Raw genomic sequence first — 25,187 nt, 5'->3', positions numbered from 1 at the left:
GCCCAGCAGGATTGGCCCGAGTTTGCCGCACCGGAGCCTCAACCCTGAGCCCGCAAGACGGCCCGGCAACGGCCGTTTATATTTTTCATTTTTTAAATTTTTCTTTATTTGACCCATCAATTCTTAAAATTCTGTCCAGCCCAACAATTTTGGCCTATTATCTGTCATTTTTGGCCCATTCTTTCCTTTTTTTATTTTTCTTAACTTGGCCTTATGCGGAGGTGGGCTTTTCTGAGGCCATGTGGGCCTTAACGGTCCCAGGCCGGGCTGACCAGGTTGTATGCCTTGCCTGGGCCTCGAGGTGGCCTTTAGAGCCGGTCCGGCCCCTCTAATCTCGGGCTTCGCGGGCCCGCGCCCGGGGTAAGCCCGTTTAACCCAGGTCCCAAGTCCCAACAGAGCAGTCTCCGCCTTGGCATTTCACGCTAACCAGAAACCATTTTCCCGCTCACGAGAATTTCTGACTAGCGAATCCCCCAAAACCGCAAAACCCTAGATAGGAAGTAGACCAAGAACAGCGGAGTTTGAATCGATTTTTCCGATGGGGGCTTCGAAGGACGACGTCGACCGCCTCTTTGCTTGCTTCAAATGCGGCATCTCCCCTCCCCGTAAGCTCCTATTCCGCAAAAGACGTCGATTCCCCTTCTCTGTTTCTCGATTTTTTTTTTTCAGTCGGTTCGTTTCGATTGGATGGATTCAGAGTCAGCGTTCAGGGAGAGACCCAGTCGGCAGGGCAAGAAGTTACGGGTGGCGTCTGCGGCGGAGAGCGATGGCGGCGGGAGCTCCTCTTCTGCTCCCACACGGGATGCTGGGGAAAAGGTGAGCGAGGTGCTATTTTTGCATTGTAGCTTTGTCATTTAACTACCACAAACATGAAAGGGCAAGTGATTCCCTGTGATTCTTTGTGCTTTCCAGCATACAGAGCCATACTCGGCGGCAATGAAATTTAGAAGCAGGAAGCAGATGTCTCCAATTGTGTTTTATGGTTCTCCACAAGGTGTTCCAGTGAAAAAGCCGAGGAGTCTCTTGAGGCTGCTACGTGAAATTCGCATTGATCTCAACAAGCAAACCGATTTGATCTCCAGGTGTCTAATTCAGTCAATGTTGCATTTGCTTGTGAATTATGAACTCGTTTTGTTCTGAATGCAGTTCTTTTTATGGCTATGTAGGGATGTTGTTTGGGCTACATTTCCTAGGCAAGAGGAGGCAATAAGATTCTCGAAGGAACATGCACACACCAATGTCTTCAGCTACCAAGATCATTTGAGTGGGCAAAGAAGATTCCTTGTATCCACGTACAATGAGTTCTGGAGAAGGTAGAGACCTTGTTATGTCACGTCCCTTCCCACTTATTACATACCTGAGAACTCTCCATCTCTTACATACCTTACCACCCTTGCATGGCCTATTAGTCTACCAGTACAGGGCCAAGCAAGCCAGCCCCTTTATTATTTTGTGCCTTATTTGAATTTTGATGTTCTTTTCCTCAATTGGTCATATTTCGATAATAGACATTTATTCACATCTGTCTTACTGCCTTATTCCAGGTACAATAATATGGATCCTCAAATTCGTCATCACTATGAAGTTATCCTGGAGGCAAGTCTCTACATCTTGATCCTATGCTGAAATGGTCATAAGTTATATGTTACATGGTAACTTACATATAAAATTCTTATACCATCTTGTTTGATGTTCTAGTTACTTGTCCTGATGGGGATAATGTGTGGAAAGAATTGGTAAAGGATATGAACACCATCTGGCCTTTATAATTCTTAAGTCATGAACTTGGTAAACAATTTTATAGAAATCCTTGCCTGTACTTTACTAATTTGAGTCTTTGTTGTGCATTCCAATCTATCTTACCAGGGGATTTAATTTTCTTCCGTAGTAAAAATAGGGTTATGTCGTTATCTTTTATATTTTGATGAATCGGTTTATTCTGAGTTCTGACAGTCGAATTTTACGACAAATGGTCACACCATAGATACCCAATATAACATCTCTACTGATGCTACAGGGTTCACCTTGCCACATTTACTTTGATCTTGAGTTCAATGCAAAATTGAACAAGAAGAGAGATGCAGATGAAATGGTGGATATACTGGTTGCTGCCACATTCAGTGCCTTGCATGACAAATATTCCATCGAAGGACAAGAAGAATGGATCATAGAATTAGACTCATCTAATGAAGGTGTCCCTTCTAGTTTCCCCTTTCACATGGTTCGGGTCTTCTGCTCTAGGAAATTACTTTTAGTAAAAAACAATGGGATCATCGTATTTTAAATGAGATTAGCATGTTCATATTCTGAATGAATGATGGCTATGTGATTCATTAACTCTTTAGTCTTATCTTCATACAAGGACTTATCTAGTATAATCATAGCGTAGATGTGTACTCTTGGCATTTTATGGAATCCTATTACTTAATTGGATGCTACCACTTCTTTTTACAATGATGAAGCAAAACTTAATGGCTCTTGAGCATAATCATGTTATCATGCTATCAAATTCTGGTCTCAAGGTGCAGGTTTTTTCTACAGAAACTGAGATATATTTAAGGATATGAGAACAAGAAAGGAGAAGAAAATATTATTTTTACTAATGCCTAAGACATTGGGAACATTAGTTGCAATCGAGATTCTAGAAGAGTTGTAGCAAAATAAGTTGCGGACACATGTGTTCTAGAACTTGATTAGTTTGCTCTTATGCATTTTATGTATGCTTTTACACCACAAACTACTTTGTACAAGTGAGGAGTTGGAAGTAGAACGGAAGTAGAACAACGTGAAAGGGAGAGCAATTGCCGTTTGTTGATAGTCAAAAGTGTTTTGTACTACCTCCGATCCAAAATAAGTGTTTGTTGATAGTTCAAAACTGAGACACTTATTTTGGATCGGAGGGAGTACCAGATATTTCCACATTTTTTCCAGTATTTGTATTATGTACTAGTCTATTGTCATGATGGACTTCTATGCTTCTTCTCTCGCAAAAAGGTACTTCTTAATTGTACTCACATGAGAACTATTGTTGTTTTCTTAGAAAAGTTTTCACGCCATTTGATCATCCGTATACCAAAGACAGCATTCAAGGACAACTCCCATGTTGGTGCATTTATCTCTGAGGTATTATTCAATCTCAATTTTCAATTCTGTTACTATCTGTAAACGTGTGATTTTCAGTTGCTGAATATCTTGTTTTACTGGTTACGTTTGTTACTACGTCAACTGCCGTATATCTTTTACAGGTTATATTCAAGCAAGGTTCTAAATAGCATGTAGCAGAAGCATGAGTAAAAATTAAAATGCACTGCTAGTACTTAAACTTGACATGAATATTCACTTTAGTCCATCAACTTGCAAATGGTTAAATCGGTCCACCACTCTTGGCATTTGGGTTCACTTTAGTCTAAATCCTCACCCGGGGCATGTTTTTCCCTCGTCGGCGTGATGACTAGGATGGGGACGCCACGTGAGGGAGATGCATGCCCTATGCCAGCCATGTCTTCTTAGAATAGGCCTGCAATGATTTTTCCAATATTTGGCCCTCAAGTTCCCCATCCCTATTCGAAGCTTTTGAGCAGCCATGTCATGCTGTCCATCCAGCAGTTGCACTGACAGCCGCCACCGCTTAAACTAAGTTAGTTACTCGGCCTTATCACTATGGGCATTTTGGCATACCGATCGAAAATCTTTCCTGTTTGAAAGTGCTATCTTTTTTTAACTAATAAGTAGGAAGTAGTACTATCTTCTGTGCAATACTAACAACAACAACAACTAAGCCTTTTGTCCCAAGCAAGTTGGGGTAGGCTAGATATGAAACCCAAACAGAAAAATGTGGGTAAACACAAAAACAAAGAAAAAAACAAGGTTCAGGCACATGGATTGCAGATTTCCATGCAGCCCTGTCGGAAGCCAGATCTTTGGACACATTCCAGTCTTTTAGGTCCCTTTTAACTGCCTCCACCCATGTTAACTTAGGTCGTCCTCTACCCCTCTTAGCATTATCAAAAGCCCTTTAAAATCCCACTGTTTACTGGTGCTTCTGGTGGCCTCCGTTGGACATGCCCAAACCACCTAAGGCTGTTTTGTACAAGTTTTTCTTCAATTGGTGCCACCCCTACCCTATCACGAATCACCTCATTTCTGATCCGGTCTCTTGTGTGACCACACATCCACCTTAGCATACGCATCTCTGCCACACTCATTTGTTGGATGTGTTGTCTTTTAGTGGGCCAACATTCCGCTCCATAAAGCATGGCAAAATAAATTTTCAGCCAAGAAAAGATTATAAAGTGGAGTTAAAATTACATTTTGTGCCACATCCACACAGTTTACGGTGCTGACTAAAAATATGCACCGAACGAGTGCATGGAGAGGGACTGTGACGACATCATGCATGCTGGTAAGGGGAAGGAGCTAAATTAAGAAATTATGAATGTTTAGTGCCATGCCCATGCATATGCGTACCACGAGAACACCATGCTGCAGAAGCACTGCCTGCCCCGTTAGTAGTGAAGCTACATTTATGCTGTGACGTCGAACGAGATCACAGGATTTTAGTCTGCTGCTAGAAGTTTGTTGGTAATAGGATTGCATTTTTTTTGCGGGTAATAGGATTGCATTTTAACTTTGTGTTTACATGAATACTACAGATGTATATATGTTGGATATCACATGTTGTGATCCCTTTCGCCGCCACTGTCCCCTGCGCCTGTGGCGGCACTCCGGCCCCTCGGTAGCCGTTGCAAGCCTAGGATGTAACCGCCGTTGCAAGCCTAGGATGTAACCGCCCCCCGTCTTATCACCTACATCCACCCCAAATAAATCACTCAAATGTGTTTGATCGATATGTTCATGCCCGTGGCTCACCTGATCGATCAATTCAAGTCGAACAATCAAAGTAGTTAATTACCTTGTTCTCTTCACAGGGGTAAATGAACGGGCCACAGGTGCCGCCGCCCACGGGAACATCATTATTGCACTGAAACCTTGTTGCGGTGTCATGTTTGCCGCTTTTACTTCAAGATCCGCGCTGCCGTGAGGCGCGAGCAGAGGATCATGGTCAGGACTACTGCGGCCAGCAGCGGTGGTGGTGGTGGCGAGATGAACTGGCTGTGCCCCGCCACACGTCCCATGCATGGTTGCTTGCCCATCCTTCCACTAGCTAGCTGCAGCCTGGTAGTGGTGGTGGAGTAGTACTACGTGCGCTGAGTGCGATCGTGCACACTTTTTTGCCAAAAAAAAAGAGAGGATGGAATAGGGCGTGCGTCATGTGGCATCACTGTCTTAGTCAGCACGCCAAAATGGCGAGAAGAGCTCTCGGGTTGAGTATATGGACTAAAGTGAACCCAAATGCCAAGTTCAATGGACCGATTTAACCATTTGCATGTTAATGGATTAAAGAGAACATCCATGCCAAGTTTAAGGACCAGCTGTGCATTTTACTCTAGAAGCATATATGTGAGATATCCTTTTAGTATGTTGTGTACAGCATCTAACCACCAATAGAGCAAGCAAAACATGGAACAGACATCCTCAGCTATGTTTGTTATATTATGTACTTACTCATTCCAGAAAATATAAGGCAATATTACTACATGTCTACATCCCGGTATGCAAAAGCTTTGGATATTATCAAAAGTATGCAATCGGCGCCTACAAAACTAATCACAAGCATTTTAACTGAAAGTTAGATTCCACCTATCTACACGCACTTTTAACTTTTGCGCTCTTGACCACTGCTTTTACTCAATGATTCTGTCAACAGCTCCTACGAAGTACGGCCGTTCTCCATCAAAGACTGCGATTTCTCTGCTTCCATATATCGATTTCTTTAGTCAATCTTCATCCTCCATTACAGATGAACACAAATCCTGTTTAAGGAGTTCCCGATGATCATTTCTGCAGCTGTCAATGCCAAAAGTACAAGTAATAAATTATCTTAGTATTTCACCAGCTACCACACTCGAGGACTTACTGTGCTAGTCAATCCATCTAAGTTATCTTCAAATGAAAATTTAACAGTGATGTTAGAGCAACCAGAATAAATCTGCACACTTTGACAGATGGATACTTCAATGTAGATCAGCAGTTCATTTCAGTTACACAGTTTGTGGTTATATATTTGCCGGTCTGCTTAAGATGTTTATTATATATTTTCCGGGGGAAATGTGATATGTTCAGTGCAATTGAGTTTTTGCCTCCTCTGCGCTTCTTGTTTGGATTTGATGTTTTTTTTGCATGCTGTAACCCTGATAAACTATATTGCTTCCTCTGGCCCTGCACACTGAAGTATTTTTTTTTCTGCCCCACAGATCTGTTCGCGGATTGCAGCTCAGCGTGCAGCCAATCCCAACCTTGATAAACTGTATATTAGAAAAGATAGCAGCTGTGCAGAATCTGTTGATCAGCTCTTTATGGACACCGCTGTATACTCTCGGAATCGTTGTTTCCGTTTAGCCTTCTCATCAAAGTCTGGGAAAAAGTCATTTCTTGTGGCTACTGGACGTTTCAAATGTCAGAACATGGTGAGTAGCTCTTGACCACAAGCTTCTTTCTATACTAGGTAATAGGATTTTAATCGATAGTTTATATTCGTGCTCTTTAGAACATGTTGTACTTATTACTGTTTTGCAATTATCATTACGAAATTAAGCTTTTCCTGGAGGGCTCCTGATAATATACCTTTTTCTATAAACCTCCAATACTACAGCACTTTTGGGGCTTGGAGAACAATTGAAAACCTTAAGTTTTTTTCAGAAGTTACAGTATATAGATATATAATTTTTACAAAGTGAGACACCAAAGTGCGACCTACCCAAGCTATGCTTTGTTCTATTGAAAACCTTAAGTTGCAAAAGAAGTTAGGTGGGAACTATGATAGGGAAATACTGAGATGTTTTATCAGCATAGTCGTTTTTGTTATAGCTTGTTCACCAGTACTGAAACAATTGACAATTTTCTGTTGCATTTACGAAAGAAGAAACACTTCCATTCTATATTAGCCTCAAATATCCTAGCCATATTACAGAAAGATACGGGAAATAAAAGCTCCACACCCCGCTCCCTCTATCTAACGTAGTATAATTCCTGGCTTGTATATCTTCTTTTTTGTAATGTGCACAGAGAAGTTTGAAAGTTCTGTGTTGTATTTACTAGATTTGAATTGTAATAATCAATAGGAATTGTATGCAAATCAGATCTCCTTGTTGGCTTCAAACTTAACTTGTGGAAAAACTTACAAATGGACCAACAGAATTTTCTAAGATCAATTTTTTTTTCTTCGAGCAACCACCAGAAGCTCCGGCTATTCAGGTTAAGCAGAAAATAACTAATCCAGTATGAGCAATATACTGAAATAAGTCCAAAACCAACCCCTAACTTCCCAGGGCTGGCTTTGGAAATTCATATAGGGAAATTTCCTTTCCTCTAGTTTTTGCAGGATGTGGAAACCTCATGTTTTCATTTTCTTTGAGAAGTCCAATGCAGCATGTCTCTTTATCTCATCCATGCATGATCTCATCTTCTCTCTCATCAAGAAGTTTTTCCTGCAAAATTTCTATCGAGTATCCAAACAGCTATGGTATTGTCCCTGTGGTTCCATTGCCTATTGGAATCCATGAGACTTGACATCAAGTTGGTGCAATTTTCTTATGCTGTGTTTCAAACAGCAATATTATTAGGACCAAGGAGTCAATATGGCCACTGGCCTTTGATGTAATAAATAATACAACACAACACAATTGAAACTGAAGTCAATTAGTGATTTGGGTAGTAAAGGTGGAACCTGTTTATAGCATGATTTGAATCTCTAAGTACAGCTGTAGAGTTACATGCACTGGTAGAAATGAGGTTCCAAAGGACTACTGTTCTTTTCACTTGTGAAGGGCACTTTCTGATGGAAGGTAGTAGGTAAGAGCAGAGAAGACTTGGTGGCATGTCAATGCATGTGTGCAATATGAGGAAGTGGAGCAAATTATTATGTTTTTGTATGAGAACAATGGTATCATTTTGCCAGTTAAAAGTATAAACCTAAATGCAGTTAACAAGGTAAAGTAAGTATATTATGGAAGGGTATAATGTTCAAATATAACCAAAGTAGACAAGTAGTTAAGAAGATTGTACTTATTTTGATACTCCAGGAATGCTATGGGAACTTGATAACTCGTTCCAAACCATTGATTCATTGGACTGCTCTGTTTTAAAATCATGATTAAGTGTCGATTTGTGCAACCTTTGAGGTATGGATATGCTGACAGACGTGGCATAAATATCATTTTGCTATAAGGTCCTTAAAGTTGACGATTGCACTGCAGTTTCTACGTCTTGCCGCTCTGACACATCTCAGTAGATGCAGGTGTTCATGTGATGGTGATGCTATTTATTTTTTGGTTTTCCTTTCCTATCATAGTATCATGTGTGCCTTTTCCTCTTATGTCATCTACTGTTGACCACCAGAAAACAGGCAATATTTGGATGAGTATTTGATTCGTTTCAAATGGTTAGGAGATTTTGCGTAATTGTTATTTGTCAATATTGCATCTGACAGCATGTTCTACCTGCTACAGAATAACAAGGAGCTCTTTATGGAGTCACTTATTTGCAGGTTAGATGATGACTGTGATAAACTTTTGATCTGCAAACTTGATTTGGATTGCAAAAAGGCATTGCATTTTGACTCTGAAGCCAGCATAACACGAGTGAGTATTTGTGGTTTGCATCATCGATCTACTTTTCTTTGCTTGGACTTGCAGAGTTTTCTAGAAAAATAAACTGATAGACTTTATCCCTTCGATATCGAGTCATTGTAGCTCAGCAATAGGATTAGGATGTGCTGAGCTAATCAATACTACTCCCTCCGTCCCATATTAAGTGTCTCAAATTTGCCCAAATATGGATGTATCTATACCTAAAAAGCGTCTAGATACATGTAATATTTCGATACTTAATATGGGACGGAGGGAGTATCATTTTTTGTCTTGGCACAAGATAAAGCGTTTATTACAGACGTGTCACAGTGAAAGTAAGGACGTTAGGTGTGAAGGGTGGCAACTTCTTCTCAGAAGTGCAGAATGAATCATGTATACAATAAACAAAACTAGAAGTCTGTAATGACTTACAGTATGATATGTAGAGTTGATACTTTACTTCTAGATACTATACATGAATCTAAGACTGAGTATAGTATAGGTGACTCTTTTTTTGTGGGATAGTATAGGTGACTGGTGTGCAGTGAACTACTGGAGTTAGAAGTATTATATTTTCTGTCTTTTCTATGCTAGTGTAATAGCAGGAGTTGTTCAAGGCGTATTTTTAGATAGCTAGCTGAGATGTTTGAGGCAGAAGAAATGACCTTTGTGATTGTGAACTTCAGTTAGTTACTTAGATATAATAACAGAAATCTTCTATCTCAGGAGTTATAAAAATATTACCTACATGATCTGTCATGGAATTCAACATCCTGCAGTAACATGCTTGTTTGAACTTTTTCTGTGTAAAAATCGAATTAATTTGAGTATGTTGATTTTATCATATATTTTTTTTCATTTTTTACTCTAACGTGCCATGACTAGATTGAACGAAGAACCTGCAAGGATGCCATTGGTACATACCGAAGTGATTTTCCTCATGCATATACTTATGGGAGATCTCCTTTTCCAGCTCTGGATGGCTTTATTGAATCTATAGCTTCATTCGGAAATGTCTCAGGTTTTTCTCACAGATTTCTGTCTATTTTTGCTTGACACAGTGATTTGTTATTGTAGTGTATGTTTATGTGTTATAGATGACTCAGTTTCTACAGGTTTGCCTGCTCTGGTAGACTTTTTGAAATCCTGAAACGTGTTTTCATGTAGATAGTCATGGTTTTCTTCCAGAAAAATACTTGGTTCTACAATATACCGTTATAGTAGTTACCATTGAATAGATTCTGTAAACAACGTTTCTGAAGATCCAGGCTCGACAACCCCTTAGTCCGAGACTTGTTAGAACACTAGCACATTGTCCTCTCCGTGCGCTGCTCTGGACTACAAAATATACCAGGTGTTTAGAAGGATGTACTCATGTTTGTGTCAGGTCGAGAACCATCCATACCAGCTCTCATCCTGACTGTTTGTCATATCCAACAAATATGTGAACGGATCAGCACCTAGGTTGCACGGATATGGACACCGCGATACGGCAATTTTTCGAAAAACCCTGATACGGGGATACATTTGTATATATATATATAATAAAAACTATGTATATATATATAAATTAGTGATTTATACACGAAATCCCTCGGTCTTCTCCACCTAGTTGTCATGAGAACAAAACACAACTCAGTAAACACATGATTAGCATTCAACAGCTGGACTCCATGTGCTCCTCAAGCACCACTGCCGCGGTCGACGGCATAGCAGCAGGAGACCAGGGTATTTCTGTATCCTATCGTGTCGTGGAGGTATCCCATAAGTATCCGAATTAATTTTCTTTTTAAAAAAATAGCAGGAGACCCCCGATACGCGCAATTTATGAAGTATCCGTATTTCTGAGATCAGCACCACTGATTCACATTTTTGTAGAAGTAAAGATAACTATAATTCATGAACTATAACAAATAATAGATTGTGAAAAGAATATAGCAAATAATAGGAAGGATTGTTTATCTATTGCTAGACACAGATGCTATTGTGTGTCATGTTAATTAACATGCAGACTTGTTATGCACTGTTTGATACTTGAGCACATCCTATGCCATGCGACTGCATGACCCCCTATTCTTACGGCAGCACCAGTGCGCAACTTAACACTCGACGACATTAGCACATTTCTCAGTTGGCGCCCATCTGTGTAGTAGCTGTTCTGTTGTGTACTCCCAAACCGATATATTCTATTTTACCTAAAAAAATCCTTGATGGTTGTATTTAAACAATAACCAATGTGATACAATGTGTGCATTTCAACTATTCATTTCAGCTTGTATCACCAGCTCTCGTGCAGCATGAATCACATCTGTTATTACCCCTTCCACTCTAGCTCATCATGTAACCAACAACAAAGCTTGCCTTCCCATTGTCTGAACCTTCAGGTCAAGAACTACTCATAGTGGTGCCCCCTCTTCAAGATACTCCCTCTGTTCCAAAATGTAAGGCATATAACTTTTGTTGGATGTCAAACTTTCTAAAGTTTCACCAAGCTTATAGCAAAAAAATTAACATATACATCACTAAAGCAAAATATCGCAATGAATCTAATGATCTTCATTTGGCACCGTAGATGTTGATAGTTTTTGTTATAAGGTTGGTCAAAGTTTATAAAGTTTGATGGTCAACAAAAGTTATATGGGCATTTTGGAACGGAGGGAGAACTATTTTCAATATCATATCTACAGCGTGGACCCAAACCCCGAGAATCCAGCAGGACTTCAATATCCTCTAATGGTTCTACACAACCATTTATTTGAGCTCTTCGATATAGTGATGAAGCCTGAAACAACTGCATACGCCATTTGGTCCAGCCTGCAAGGCCTGTTTCACTATACTTGTCCTTCTTCACTTTGATATATGGAGTTATGGACATCGCCTCTTGCTAGTCTTTCTACATACAAGTTTTACTCCTCCGTGTTAGTTGACTGCGCACAAGTCTGTCTGGCCATATTATTCGGACCATAAATGGTGCAAGTCTATTGACCAAATAGGAAATGTCCAAATGTAATGTGTGTGGTCATCTAGACGAGACACCAACAACAATGACGTCCATGTTGGTTCCGATTGTTTATTGGGGCCATTTGAATGCATTCCAGAGGAAATGGATAACCCAATTCAACGATCCAAAGCCTTTTAGAAGAAATTCTAAGGATCGGGATCCTCCAAAATTCCCTACGAAAATCCTACAATCTGGGGAGGCCTTTAGAAAGGTTCTTATGTTTTTTCTTTTCTGTGAGCAATCAAACATCCTTTCAATCATGTAGGTTCAAGATGGCATGGCATTACAATCCCATGTTTTCCTTATTCCTACTTGTTTGGAATCCTGTGAACCCAAGAGGCCCTCAGGTGGAAGATGTAGTTGCAGATGTGATTTGTGCTGCATGGGAATTGGTTGAGCCGAAGGTGGCAGGAGGAGCTTTGGGAACCATCTTTGCTCATGTGGAGAGGCTGGTTTGGAAGATGGGATTGAGTCAACACCACTGTGATATTGTGCTGAAATTAGTAGTTGAAGAACACACACTGTATTCCAGTACTTATATTTTAAATAGAATACATGGGTGGAAAGAGAAGAATCAATAAGTAAGCAATATGAATACATGCATGGAATGGGTGTCAGGCCATTGGTACATGGATTGGTACCATAGTGCTGTATGAATAGAGCACGTCCCTACAGTAGCATGTCGAACAAGCACGGGACTTGTACAAATACAATTGTATGGCACTACCTTCAGTTGGAGATGTGTCTACCTGGACCCTCAGCGGTCAAAACATAGCTTCTGCACATCAATAATACTGAAATTTTGCGGCCCTGTTTCATTTGGTGAACGTAGCACATTGTTACTCGTAGTACTTGTGTTTTTTCAATCACGGTCCATTGTAATAAAATTATTTCTCGTAGTACTTGTTTTTTATTTTGAAAGCAAAGAAATACTGCATTTTGAGGGATGGATGTTGTACTCTTCCATGACTAACATAAAACATTTGTGCATTGATTGTTACAGGAAAAATTCGATCCTGGTACTGGTTTTCAGAATATGGTTTAATGATTTATAGCATGTCAAAGAGTAGATACTGTGAACATATTGGAAGAGAGCATAAGAGCAATCATGGTAACATTTTACCTCTATTCTGCTATCTGATCTTGGCAATTTTGCAGCGTAATGAAGTAAGAAAATTCCGTAAGTTTATGAGTTGGGATGCCTATTGGCCATTTTTGCAAGAACAGTCATATAATGGCCATGTGCTGCTTAATTTTTCCATTTTCAGTCTGTTCTATGCCTTAATTCATATTTCCCGGGAACTGCCTTCTTTGATACTATTTGTTTTGGATAACACTTGATATGTTTGCTAAATCACCGTAAGCGCATCACAGTTTGTTTATTCATTATAAGATGCTAATAGTAAACTGCAATACAAATTGCTACAGTGATCATCAAATTTGGAAAACATCTGTCTGCCCCTGACATGTGGCCCTAAGACCCCTTGTCAGTTTTCACGCTTGCATTAGCTGATATCTTCCAATTTATACATATTTGCAATGTTTCCCTGTGCAGTTCTGTTTTCTGAACTATGTGGCTATTTCTTGTTCGTACATTAGCTAACTAATCATGATGTGCACCAGTTATGTACATTGTTGATTTCCAAAGAGCTGCATATTATCAGAAGTGTTACGACCCTGATTGTCGAGGTAATCAAGGAGCATTATTCCAGTAACTCTCATTAAAAAATGACCCTTTTCCTCTTAACACCAATGCTTTGGAACAGATTATCGTTCTCCATTGCGGGCTGTACCCTTGGATGTCATTCCTGAGCTCAGCTCCATAGCTGATTCGGCCCAGAGAGAATATCAGGGAAAAGTTGTAGAAGTCAATATTGAAGGCAGTAGCAGGAATGAGTTTCTGTCTGATGGTAATTCCGTTGTGGAGAACGGCGAGGAGGATCCTAGTTGGTGGGAAGAAGCAGTGATTTATGCTGACAGTGTTGAGAATGCCGATCATGCTCCAGGCCTTTGTAACTTGGTTAGTAGTTTCTGCTGATGTTTGCTTTTGCTGTCATCAGCCCAACTGTGCTAACATAGACCCCGAATCAATGTATCTGCAGGAGGATGACTGTGACGACGCTGACTGGTGGATGGATGCGGAAAGATTTATGGTGCAGATGGAGAGCGAGAGTCAAATAGAATCACAGAGCAATGCATAGCTAACGTTCCTCAGCCACTGTTACTCTACACGTTCATGCTACATGTAACTCTGTAGCTGCCCAGCCGCAACACTGCATAGGTTTCGTAAATATTGATGCGGTTTTGTAATAAACCCTAGCCACTAACATGAAGAGTAAATTACAAAAAACCATCACATTAGTGGCTAAGGTTTCACGTAGATACCGGTTCACGTTTTGGTGACAAAACCACCAGATTTCATTAACCACCGACGGTTAAACACGTTTTTAATGAGGTGGGTCCACTAGTCAGGCGAACATGGCGTCTAGCTTGGCAACTGACTGAACCCATCGGTTGACTTTCTCCTTCCTTCCTCTCTGTGTCCCCACACAGCAATGTAGAGCTGCCGCTACAGCAGTCCTGCAGTGCCACTGCTCGCCGCGCGGCTCTTTGGCGGCCATGGCAGCACTCTCGGCACCCTCCTCCTCAGCTTGTGGCCGAGTTCCCGACGCGCTACGACCTCTTCGCGATGCCGTCGACACCAAGATCCAGGCCTAGCAGTCGACCTGCACGACCGGAAGCAGCCTAGCTATCGAAGCGCTCAGCCCTCTCCGAAGCAGCCTAGCCGTCGACCAGCACACGCCGCCGCCGTAGCTCTGTTGCTTTGACCCGCACGCGCCTCCGCCGCCGCTCTGCTGCTATGACTTGCGCGTGCCGCAGCCGCCGCTCGGACTCGCGCAACCTGCTGCCCTCTCCCTCCTCGCCGGTGCTGCCACGGCCACCTTCGCCCGGAGTCCGACCGGCACGAGATGTCGCATCGCGCGTCAAATTCCGGTACGGGCGGCCTTGGTGGACTTCACCTCGCCGTCGTCCACGCCTTGCTGCAGCCCGTCGGCACCAGCCGAGTGGCCACGCCAGTTCACGTGCTGGTTGTACGGCAGATGGTCCCGCTGGTCACCATCTCCTCCACCATCCCGCTGACAAGGAGGTCTACGACATCGCCCGGGGCACATTGCCTGCTCGACCCCGCTGCGCTGCGTCCCTGCTCGCGCCGCCGCTCGCTCCCACTGCGCCGCACCCCTGCTTGCCGCTCATCATTGCTCCGGCGGCCGGCGCGCCTCTTGATCTCGCCGCTGCTCGCCATGCGGCTCTCCGGCAGCCATGGCCCGTGAGAGCCCATCGGCCTTTACCTCTGCAGATTTTAGATCGGGAACACAAAGAGAGATGGATGCCACGTTGGACTGACCGGTAGACCCGCCTCGTCAGAAACGAGCTTAGACGCTAGTGAGTGAAGGGGTTACGCTAATCTGGTAGTTTTTTGCAACTAAAATGTAAATTGGTACCTATGTGCAACTCTAGTCACTAATGTGGTGGTTTTCTGTAATTTACTCTTTCCCTGAACAGACGGCACCGCGTGAGGCTGGCTTCGCAGAGCTGCCCGTTTCCAACGGTGAAAGGATAACAAGCCGCTGCATTCCAAGCCCGCTTGCGAGATTTTCCATAGGAGAGAGAGGTGACTGTTTAGGGGATCAATGAGGCGCGAACTGAGCCTAACTCAGGTGGTTGGTTTCTTGTGGCGGAACCAGCCACCTAGGTTCAAGTCTCAGACTTGGCATGGGTGCTCGCATTTCCTGGATTTATTCCAGGTTTTAACCGGCGTTGTGTTTTCAGTGGGAGTGACGTACCCGTCAACTACGAGGCGCTTGTAGTGATTTCGTCAATCTCAAAATGATCGGCCGGTGGCTCAGTCTCTCGGAGGTGCTCATAGGGGTAGGATGTGCGTGCGTGCGTTCATAGGGATGAGTGTAACGTGCGTGTGTGTGTGAGTGCTTGCGTCTGTACTGTGTTTTCTATGAAAAAATAAACGAGGCGGGTCAGGCCCTGCAGCCCCTACTGTTTCACGAAGATAGCGTGACACCATCATTGCCAACAACGATAAATTAAAGGATTGTGAAGATAAAGATGTAGAGCTACGTCATGGATTAACTTTGGTCTAATTTTTGGAAGAAGGTGAATATGTTTATTGAAGGCATTGCTATTTCTTTTCTTCCAAATGCAAGTGTGCCAAACTGTGATTACCAGGCAAAACAATATGAGACTGGGCGCGTTGTTTAGTTTGAGCAGGTTTTGTTAATTGGGTGTGGGTCATGCGCCTGATTTTTAAGAAAAAAATTTAAATCTCAATCGATGAATCATAGATGTTGGATTAATGTCTGGACATCATTGGAAGGCACAAACCATTCACAAAAATCAACTTATCACCGACTAAAAATCAAACGACTTGGATACAAAGACCGTTGTTAATTTGTCGATTTTGCCGTGCGCATTGTGCACATAGTGGGGCAGCTGTGCTTGCTGCTGACGTAGTGGCAAACGCACCTAGCTCTGGTACGTGCGTGCATCCTCGCGTCAAGCGGGCAGATCGACGGAGTTGCTCAGGGCGGCATGCAGCGCTTCCTCAGCGCCTCTCTCGGCTGTATCTGCATGTGTGTCCATGTCGATCTACAGATCTATATATTCCGTAGCTCTATCATCGATCTCTCCGCTATCTAAGCGTACGAGCGGCACCATTCCGCGTGGGGCATGCATATACTATGGAGTACCATATACTAGTACAGCATCACAATCAACCTGGGGATATGATAGCGGAGCAAACAATTATAAAACTAAGCCGAGCCTTTAGCGTGGGTAATATATGATCCTGTTAATTAGGCAACTGTTGAACATGCTAATTATATAGTTGAGCATCCCATGATCGTCAGATCGGAGAATCATATTCACGAGGCACAACTTCCATCGAATCATAATATATCCTGCTCGCGCTCGAGGAACGAGCGCGTAAATTATATTCCCTCCGTTTGGAAATAAGTGACTCTGATTTGTATTCGCATATATTTATACACGATGTGTGATACCCGTTCAGCGTAAAATGTACGAGGGTAACTAATTAATTTAGATCGGAGAGAGTAACTTAATTAAGAATGACTATGTTACGAGATGACTAGGTAGTATATATATTTCGTATTAAATTCGTGCCAATTCATATATAGAAGGGAGGGAGTATAGTTTTTTCACGGCACATTTCCCCACTAAAGTTGCAAGTGCACGTTAAATATTGCAACATTTTCAAGTGTGAATTTGTTCGTATCTGGTGTCAATATTGATCTAAATAAACCTCAGCTGATCTGAACAAGAATACTTTAATCCTAGCTTAAGTAGGAGCAGATCACCGTTTTCCTCCCCTATAAAAGCAGAGTCCTCCTCTCCCTTGTGCACACACAGACACATTCAGAAACCAAAAGGCAACAGAGAAGTTGTTGTACACTGTACTTCCGAAGAGGCCAGCCAAAGGAAGGATCAATCAATGGCGGGCGAGAAGAAGGCGGGCGATCTGGTGCTGCTGGACTTCTGGGTGAGCCCGTTCGCGCAGCGGTGCCGCATCTCCATGGCCGAAAAGGGCCTCGCATACGAGTCCCAGGAGCAGGAGCTGCTGGGCCAAAAGGGGGATCTCCTCCTCCGCTCCAACCCGGTCCACAAGAAGGTCCCCGTGCTCCTCCACGGCGGCGCCGCCGTCTGCGAGTCCCTCGTCATCCTCGAGTACCTCGAGGACGCCTTTCCCGGCTTAGCCCCTCTCCTCCCTTCCTCCCCCCACGCGCGCGCCCAGGCCAGGTTCTGGGCCGACTACGTCGACAAGACGGTGTACGGCATCGGCACCAGGCTGTGGAAGCTCAAGGGGGAAGGGCGGGCCGCGGCGCGGGCCGAGATGCTGAAGACGCTGGAGACGCTGGAGGGGGAGCTCGGGGGCAAGGCCTTCTTCGGCGGCGAGGCGTTCGGGTTCGTGGACGTGGCGTTGATCCCGCTCACCTCGTGGTTCTACAGCTACGAGATCCATGGCGGGTTCAGCGTGAAGGAGGCGTGCCCGAGGCTGGCGGCGTGGGCGGCGCGGTGCGGGGAGAGGGAGAGCGTGGCCAAGACGCTGACCCCGCCGGAGGAGGTGCACGGGTTCATTGGCGTGCTCAAGAAGGCGTACGGCATCGAGGAGTAGCCGCGATCGCGCTTCTTGTTGTTGTCGATCTTCGGCTGGCCGGCGCGGCGGCGTGCGGTGTGACCTGTTGCTTTGATTTCCTGGAGTTGTTGGCCTTGGCCGCCGTCTCTTGCTCGTATTTTCCCTGCTAATAATTCCTTTTCAATCCTGTCTTAGTATGAGACGGTGGGACGGAGGGAGTACTCGTGTTCTTGTCCGTGTTTGGACCATGTATTTGGCAGTTCCGGGTCGCCGCAACACACGTCGCAAATAAAACATTCGAAATACGGAGTAGTTTTCTCGTCAAACCATATACTCTCTCCTTTGCTAATCTTAAGTTTGTTCTAAAGTCAAATTTTAAACTTTAAGCAACTTTATAGAAAAATCAATTAACACCTAGCTACGACTCAAGATTAGTTGTTTTAAATCCACTGTGATATATTATTTACATATTATACTTATTTGAGATGTTGATACATTTTTCCATGAATTTGGCAGAACTCTAAAAAGTTTGACTTTATGATAAAGACATGACTTCTTATGTTTAGGAATGAATGTAGTACTATTGAATTACTCTCTTTGATTCTAAATTCTTGACTCAAATTTGCCCAAATATGGATGTATCTATTCTTAAAAAGCATCTAAATACATGTAATATTTCGATAACAATTTAAGATCGGAGAGAGTAACATTTTTCTGCATGTGTGAAAGCCACATGGCCACGTGCCCCCTCGTCTCTTGTCTCTTATTTCCCCTCACCTCCTCGCACACCTCCTCTCCGCTCCATCGAGAAGGCGTCGTTGCCGATGTGCCTCCCGGAAGGTGTTGGTCACTCCTCACATCGTGCCATCGACGAAGATTGAGGCACTGAGAGATGTGGATCTGGTCGCTGCCATCAGGGAGGTGTGTATGTGGGGGTGTATCATACGTGAAAAATATTTTTAATATTGGTAGTTTCTTCGAAAAATTGAAAAAAAATCAGAAGTTCATGAAAAAGATTAGAAGTTCTTTCATATTTTCTAAAGTTTCTTTCAAATATTGAAAGTTAAGAAAACGAAAAATTGAAAGAACCAAAAGTTGGAAAAACCAAAAGGTTTTTGGAGTAAAGGGTGGCGCTTTGTTGAATTAGAACGCATTATGAAGTATTGAAAAACCAAAAGTTGTGAACCCCAAAATTGAGAAAAATAAAAACTGAATGGAGGAAAAATTCAAAAAAAATGGCTGCTTCATACAACTCATTTTTGGACAAATGAGGCTCTCATCGTGTTGCTCTTTTGTCCATGAACCCCCAAATGAACAACGGATTGTTTAGGGAGTCGCATGAGAAATGATTTTACTCAGTCGACGTGAAAACGTAATCACAATAACTAAAATAATAACTGAACATTTACAACAACAGCTTGTTGTTCTAGTGGTTCAAGCATACTGTCCATGCAGGTTCGATTCTCCTACGTCCTATTTTTTCTGTTGCTTCTTTCTAGTTTTGGTTTCTAATTTATAATTTGTTTCACAGCCTCATGCAATGGAAAAAATTAAAGAGCACAACTGAAATTTTGTGTGCAAAATTGGATTTTGAATTGCACCTTTAGACGGCAAAAGTTAGACATGTTTTTTTGTGTACAAATTTGGATTGAGATGAAAAATTGGATGTTGCACCTTCGGACGGCTCAAATTGCACGTGAATTTTTGTGTGCAAATTTGGATTTTGAAATGTACAATTGGATATTGCACCATCGGAAGGCTAAAATTGCACGTGATATTCTGTGTGCAAATTACGGATAAAATTGCACATGTTTCTTGTGTGCAAATTTGGATTTTTTAAATGTGCAATTGGATATTGCACTATCGGACGGCTAAAATTGCATTTGTTTTCTGCGTGCATATTTGGATTTTGAAATGTGCAATTGTATATTACACCTTCAGACTGCTAAAATTGTACATATAAATTCCAGGTGCAATTTTTAAATTTCACATAAAATTAGATGTTACTTTTTGAAAGTTGCAGATTCAAGTCTCACTACATGAAACTGGCGTTATTTTTTGTCTTTTATAGACCAAGGCACAAATACTAGGTACAAATACTCTCATAAGACCCATAATCAAACCAGCCCACACAAAAAGAATCCTATTAGGGTGCGTAGACGGGACATGAATGTTCCATCGATCGATCGAGGAGGCTGGGCGTACGTCGACACGATTCTCAGTCGACTGCCGTAGCCACTCCCGATGAACAATTGGGAAGGATATGGGGTGCCCTTAAAGATGCCTTAATTGGCTCATTTTCTTGGAAAGTAGCCTAATTAGCTCGGAGTTGACAAGTTATTTTCTAGAAATGTACTTTTAGGACGAATTTTGTACTCCCTCCGTCTCATATTAGGTGACTCAAATTTGCTAAAATATGAATATATTTATAGTTGGTAGGTTATACAAACGTTCCAGTTATACATCTGAGGACAGCTTTATCCGTAGGGCGATTCCCAGCCCAGCAACGAGTGGTGTTGGCGGCGCCCAAATCCAACCAAAATCTTTGCTTCAACCCCACCACCAAATCCTACCCGATCACGGTCACGGTCTTACCCTCCCCTCGCCTAGCAGAGAAGCAAATCACACATCCACGAGCCACCACGTCCAGTAGTACCCATGGCCACCGCCTGCCGTCTCGCCGCGCCGCTCGGCCTCGCCCCGCTGCCCCGCGGCCGCCCGGCCGCCGCCGTCTTCAGGTGCTCCGGCAAGGTCGGTCCACGGATCAGCGTGGCCGTGGTGAGGGCGGCGAACGGGACGTCCGGCGGCGAGGGCTCGGCGGAGACGCCGGAGATCGTCAAGGCGGTGCAGGACGCGGTCAGAGTACTTTTGCTAATTTGCTTTGTTTACTTGGATAAACCCTCTGTGGGACTGCGTGGATGGCAAATGTGCATCGTTGTGACTGACTACTGATATGTCTGTTGCTTCTAGGCAGTGGGCAAAAGTTGAGGACAAGTACGCCGTGGCCACCATCGGCTTCGCCAGCCTCGTCGGGCTCTGGACGGCCGTAGGGGCGCTTAAGGTACAAACATAACTGGAGTAGGAGTATATGGCAGCAGCTTTGATTACAAATAACTGTTGTTTCTTCTTCTTCGGATGTGCAATTAATAAACTACACCATTTCGTTTTGCTTGTTTGCGCATCTAGGCCATTGACAAGCTTCCAATCTTGCCTGGTGTGTTTGAGCTTGTTGGAATTGGCTACACAGGGGTAAACTCTTGAAGCATATGTGGCCATTCTCCTTTTCGTTTTTGTTTTTGTCTTTGAGAGAGAGATAATAATGTTCCTTATTAACATTGTTTAATTCACACCAACGGCCTATCTGCTTGGTGTTGATGCAGTGGTTTGCATACCGCAACCTCATCTTCCAGCCTGACAGGTCAGTTTAATCATGTTCCTGTGATCCTTTTCTGTTCCTAAACTTGCATTTTTCCTTTGAAAGGGAGCATTGTTGATTTCTTATAGTCATAAGAGTTCAACACGCACGACCTTTGCATAACAAGATGCACACGGCATAACAAAAGAAACAAAGTCCTCAGTTACATAAAAATGATGACCCATAAGACCAAGAAAATAGCAGAGAGAAATCGCTTGGGTTAATATGTGAGTGATTTAGATAGCATGACTTCCTTGAAAATAATTTACATCCTTGAAAAAAGAATTTTGATAGCATGAATGCTTACTCAGAAATTTTGATAGGGGGAGGGCAAAATTGGGGAAATTATATCCTTTGTATTTTTAAATGGAGCGCGTAGGAGTTATGGGGTTATATGAAATTAGGTTCTTGGTGTCGCAAGGGCAGCCGTTTTTGTTTGTGAAAGGGGATAGAAGTCAGAATCGTGCTAGTCATGCGCTTGTGAATATCGCTCGCATGAAGAGGTGCACGGTCGTGTGGCAGGGTTCCGGTCCATCGCCTGTGATGGACGTGGTTCTCCAAGATTGTACTTCTTAATTCTTAATATATCCCTTTTCACCCGCAAAAAAAATGTTACCTGATATTTCTTCAAATTACGTGTATTATTATCTGGGATACAATCATACAAAGATGAGAACTACATGGCCGTATGCTAATGTCCAAATATACTAATAAGATATTGATCCTTCACAAAGGAACCAGTCCCTCTATGCCACAAAAACATGACGTTCTCGACATGCATTCAGTCAAATATTGACCACTGATGTCGTTCAAAATCTTGCCATATCCTTATCACGTCCTGTACGTTTATGTGTTGCAGGGAAGCTCTGATCAGCAATATCAAGAGCACCTACAATGAAATCACCGGTAACAGTAGCTAATTAAGTAGCATTTACGAGATGACTTCAGTAAGCAGAGGATGCCTCGAACTGCATCAGCCAGCAACCATTGAAAATCAAGAAGACATCTAACATGGATGCCGTTACTGTTCCTCTTGGCTTCAGGCAGAGCTAAAGTTTGCTGATGAGCTGGTCCTCCACGTAATCTGAATTTCTAATGTACAACTATGATATATTTCAGTTCCATTTCCAGACGGCGACATAATGTCATGGTCGATGCGGGGTTGCAGATAACATTCTGTTGGCTCTTTGTACTTTTTTTTATCAATGCAATTATATGATCATTCGATATCCGTTTAACCCCTAGTTCCCCGCTCTAAACGTGAAAGGCTTTTATTACTGTATAACAATGCAAGTTTTTCTGATGTCTTTCTGAGCTCTGTGATGTCTTTTGCATACTCAGGAAGGTATGCAATTATGTAAGAAAAATGTTAATCATCACTGCTAATCCTGAATAAACGTCTGCTTGTTTAGTTATGTAACAGACCTAAAAGCTCCCAGTTTGTCTTCTACAAAGGACATGCCTGTTAAGATATTACACCAAGAACACCAAACAGCGATGGCGCCTCGAGATATTTGAAAGTCCCGCTGCTTTTGCTCCCTTCACTATCTGTTTATTTAACTCGGGAATCAAACTGCGACACATCATCTGCTCCTTCCGCAAAAATATCCTCCTGAGTATCTTACAAGCCTCAGAGGGAAGTTTTTTTCTCTCCGAAAAATCCTCTTCGGATCACAGGATTTGAAAACGTTGTTATATAAAAATACATTTTGAAAAGTCATGTAGTGAATTTCTACGGGATTCCAAAATACATGAATTTTTGCAGCGTTGTCTTTGGAACTTTTTTTCAAAACAGGAAGTCTTGTTGTTACCCTAGCCTCTGGATCATAGATGCATATAGCCAAACTTATCACAAGTTTTGTCTTTGCATCGCGCAGATGAAATGGATACATAGATTTTACGCGAGTTAGGGGGAGATGGAGAGCAAATAGAGGTGGAAAGAAGATGCATTGGATTTCCCAAGAAAAAAAAGTGGTATGACCTTATGTTAGAATATTATGTATGGGGATCAACCTATGATCCAAAAGGCTTTTCTAGAAAAAAAAATCCAACCAAATTTTCTTCTTCTGAAAAGTAGGATAAAACTCTCATCCTCTGCATCGGTTGATGCACACAACCATATATCCTACCAATTATCCTACCAATTAGAATCCTCCAAAGTTCTTTTGAAAATCCTAAAATGGAGGACCCAATTTTTTTTTTGTCAGTCAGAAATCGACTGCGCAACACGGCTGTCCGTTAATCAGTTCCGCCCCCATGAAAAAAGCCTGGTTAGACAAATTGTTTTTTTTTGTCAGAGACTGAAAATAAATTTGTTTAAGTGTACTCTAAGAGCATCTCCAACAGATGATGCATAATAGGGCATCTGGAATGGAATTTAGGATAGGACGCCAGTTTTGCATTTTTTCGTGCCCTAAAATAGAAGAGCTATTCCAGATGATATAAAATAGGGCACTAGTAGAAATCCAGATGATGTAAAATAAAGGCACCACATGAAATGCTTTCTTCTCACATTTGCAAATATATATGCAACAAACAATATGCATATCATGAAAAATAAATCTAAAACAAATGAGTCAGAATAGTACTTAAATAGTTTATTACAACACACAAATTGTTCATCAAATTCTCACACAAGTAGTTCAAGTAACACACCAATCAACACAAAGAAACAAAGTTCATCACATAGAACAACATGATAGACAAATTGAGAAGAAAAACTAGTGGCTTTGTTGGCCAAACCAAGACCACCACTCCTCCATGAGATCGTTTTGAAGATTGACATGACGATCCTCATCTTGGATCTCTTCATAGGTGTCTAGAAATTCGGCCACTCGGTCTTCATTTCTTTGAGCACGCACGAGACAGCCCATCAACTCGTAGAAGCTATAGTCCAACGTTTGCCCACACTCGTCTTCAGCGATCATGTTATGCCTGATGTACCAAAGAATCTCTTAGTCCCCCGTTGTGCGCATTGAGCCTCTCCCTCCACAGCTTCTCACGGCCGAACACGGAGCCACCGTGCTTCGGCCGCTTGTTGTGGTGCATGGCCATGATCACAACGACATACTCATCGTGGACGAATCACCGTACGAGCCACTCTTCTACAATGTCGTATCAATTTTTTGAAACTATTGCACTGAAACAAAACGAAAAACGAAAATAGACATCATGCATCAGGATGGCAACGGGGCGGGTATGGACGGGTCCACTGAATCCATATCCATATCCATATCCAACGCTAGACCAACTATCCATCCACAAAAATATCCGAGGATGCAAAACTATATCCACGTCCATATCCACCAGGTATCCGGGTATCCATGAATTATTCATATCCATGCAATATACTTCTCCGTCAAATATTAAGTGACTCAAATTTGTGGCGGACCCAGGATAAATTTTAAGGTGCGGCGGAGTTTACACGGCAAAAAATCATATCATAACTATGCGAAAGCTCATTGGATTACTAGATATATACTTATATTACTTTGTGTTTAACAAAAATATAATTCAACAATAAGATATTGCTGCTCAAAATACCTCAATAGATGACACTTACGTGGATGACCGATCACCGATTTATAATCTATATTAACCAAAAGACCATATAAACTTACGAAGTACTCCCTCCGTCCCGAAATAAGTAACGTGGATTTGCATAAGAATCTATACAAATCCACATCACTTATTTTGGGACCAAGGGAGTACTTTATTGCAATAACGGAAGATACATCTATCGAGTAGTGGATCCACGTGTCAGTAATTTATTTATTTTAAGAAATATCGGGTATCCATGGATATCCATGGATCAAATATGATATCCGTGCCCGCTCCACGAGTTGGCGGATATCCATTCGTGGATATCCATGGATCGTAAACCCAATCCATATCCGCGATCCATGGGCTGGATATCCA

At 42.4% G+C, this 25,187-nt stretch overlaps 3 protein-coding genes across 5 annotated transcripts in view; all 3 read left to right on the top strand.

Annotated features, from left to right (window-relative positions):
• Nucleotides 1-399: 399 nt before the first annotated feature.
• LOC100834288 (DNA-directed primase/polymerase protein) lies at nt 400-14,139 on the top strand. The gene is made up of 14 exons (XM_003563097.3): nt 400-605; nt 698-816; nt 913-1,082; nt 1,167-1,313; nt 1,545-1,596; nt 2,018-2,192; nt 3,041-3,123; nt 6,315-6,527; nt 8,568-8,699; nt 9,573-9,708; nt 12,692-12,799; nt 13,312-13,377; nt 13,455-13,708; nt 13,791-14,139. The coding sequence occupies exons 1-14, from the start codon at nt 539-541 to the stop codon at nt 13,887-13,889; spliced, it is 1,821 nt and encodes a 606-aa protein (XP_003563145.1). The 5' UTR covers nt 400-538; the 3' UTR covers nt 13,890-14,139.
• A 2,955-nt stretch (nt 14,140-17,094) lies between these two features.
• On the top strand, nt 17,095-18,180 carry LOC100834887 (probable glutathione S-transferase GSTU1). The gene has a single exon (XM_003563099.4). It carries the CDS (start codon nt 17,213-17,215, stop codon nt 17,891-17,893), a length of 681 nt encoding a protein of 226 aa, XP_003563147.1. The 5' UTR covers nt 17,095-17,212; the 3' UTR covers nt 17,894-18,180.
• Nucleotides 18,181-20,365: 2,185 nt separating this feature from the next.
• The window catches only part of LOC100834583 (protein CURVATURE THYLAKOID 1B, chloroplastic), a 5,056-nt gene continuing 234 nt past the window's right edge, over nt 20,366-25,187 (top strand). Inside the window, exons 1-5 of one of the 3 annotated variants that reach the window (XM_014896732.2) lie at nt 20,366-20,710; nt 20,829-20,915; nt 21,041-21,103; nt 21,211-21,272; nt 22,129-22,507. In XM_014896732.2, coding sequence (XP_014752218.1) covers nt 20,513-20,710; nt 20,829-20,915; nt 21,041-21,103; nt 21,211-21,272; nt 22,129-22,189 — 471 coding nt within the window. In that variant the 5' untranslated portion in view covers nt 20,366-20,512 and the 3' untranslated portion in view covers nt 22,190-22,507. Of the gene's footprint in view, nt 20,711-20,824; nt 20,916-21,040; nt 21,104-21,210; nt 21,273-22,128; nt 23,244-25,187 lie in introns of those variants that run through there. The other 2 variants (XM_003563098.4, XR_732719.3) reach the window with 2 other exon arrangements.

This window comes from Brachypodium distachyon, chromosome 1 (genome assembly GCF_000005505.3).
Source record: "Brachypodium distachyon strain Bd21 chromosome 1, Brachypodium_distachyon_v3.0, whole genome shotgun sequence".
Lineage (NCBI taxonomy): Eukaryota > Viridiplantae > Streptophyta > Magnoliopsida > Poales > Poaceae > Brachypodium > Brachypodium distachyon.
The sequence above is the reverse complement of the archived record's forward strand: the minus strand, read 5'-3'. Positions and strand labels throughout refer to the sequence as shown.

Bases quoted from the DNA above. Each gene is read 5' to 3' on its own strand.
- LOC100834288 (XM_003563097.3), top strand. From the start codon at position 539: ATGGGGGCTTCGAAGGACGACGTCGACCGCCTCTTTGCTTGCTTCAAA. The intron at 1,083-1,166 runs GTGTCTAATTCA...ATGGCTATGTAG, and splicing joins CAAACCGATTTGATCTCCAG to GGATGTTGTTTGGGCTACAT. The intron at 1,597-2,017 runs GCAAGTCTCTAC...CTGATGCTACAG, and splicing joins ACTATGAAGTTATCCTGGAG to GGTTCACCTTGCCACATTTA.
- LOC100834887 (XM_003563099.4), top strand. From the start codon at position 17,213: ATGGCGGGCGAGAAGAAGGCGGGCGATCTGGTGCTGCTGGACTTCTGG.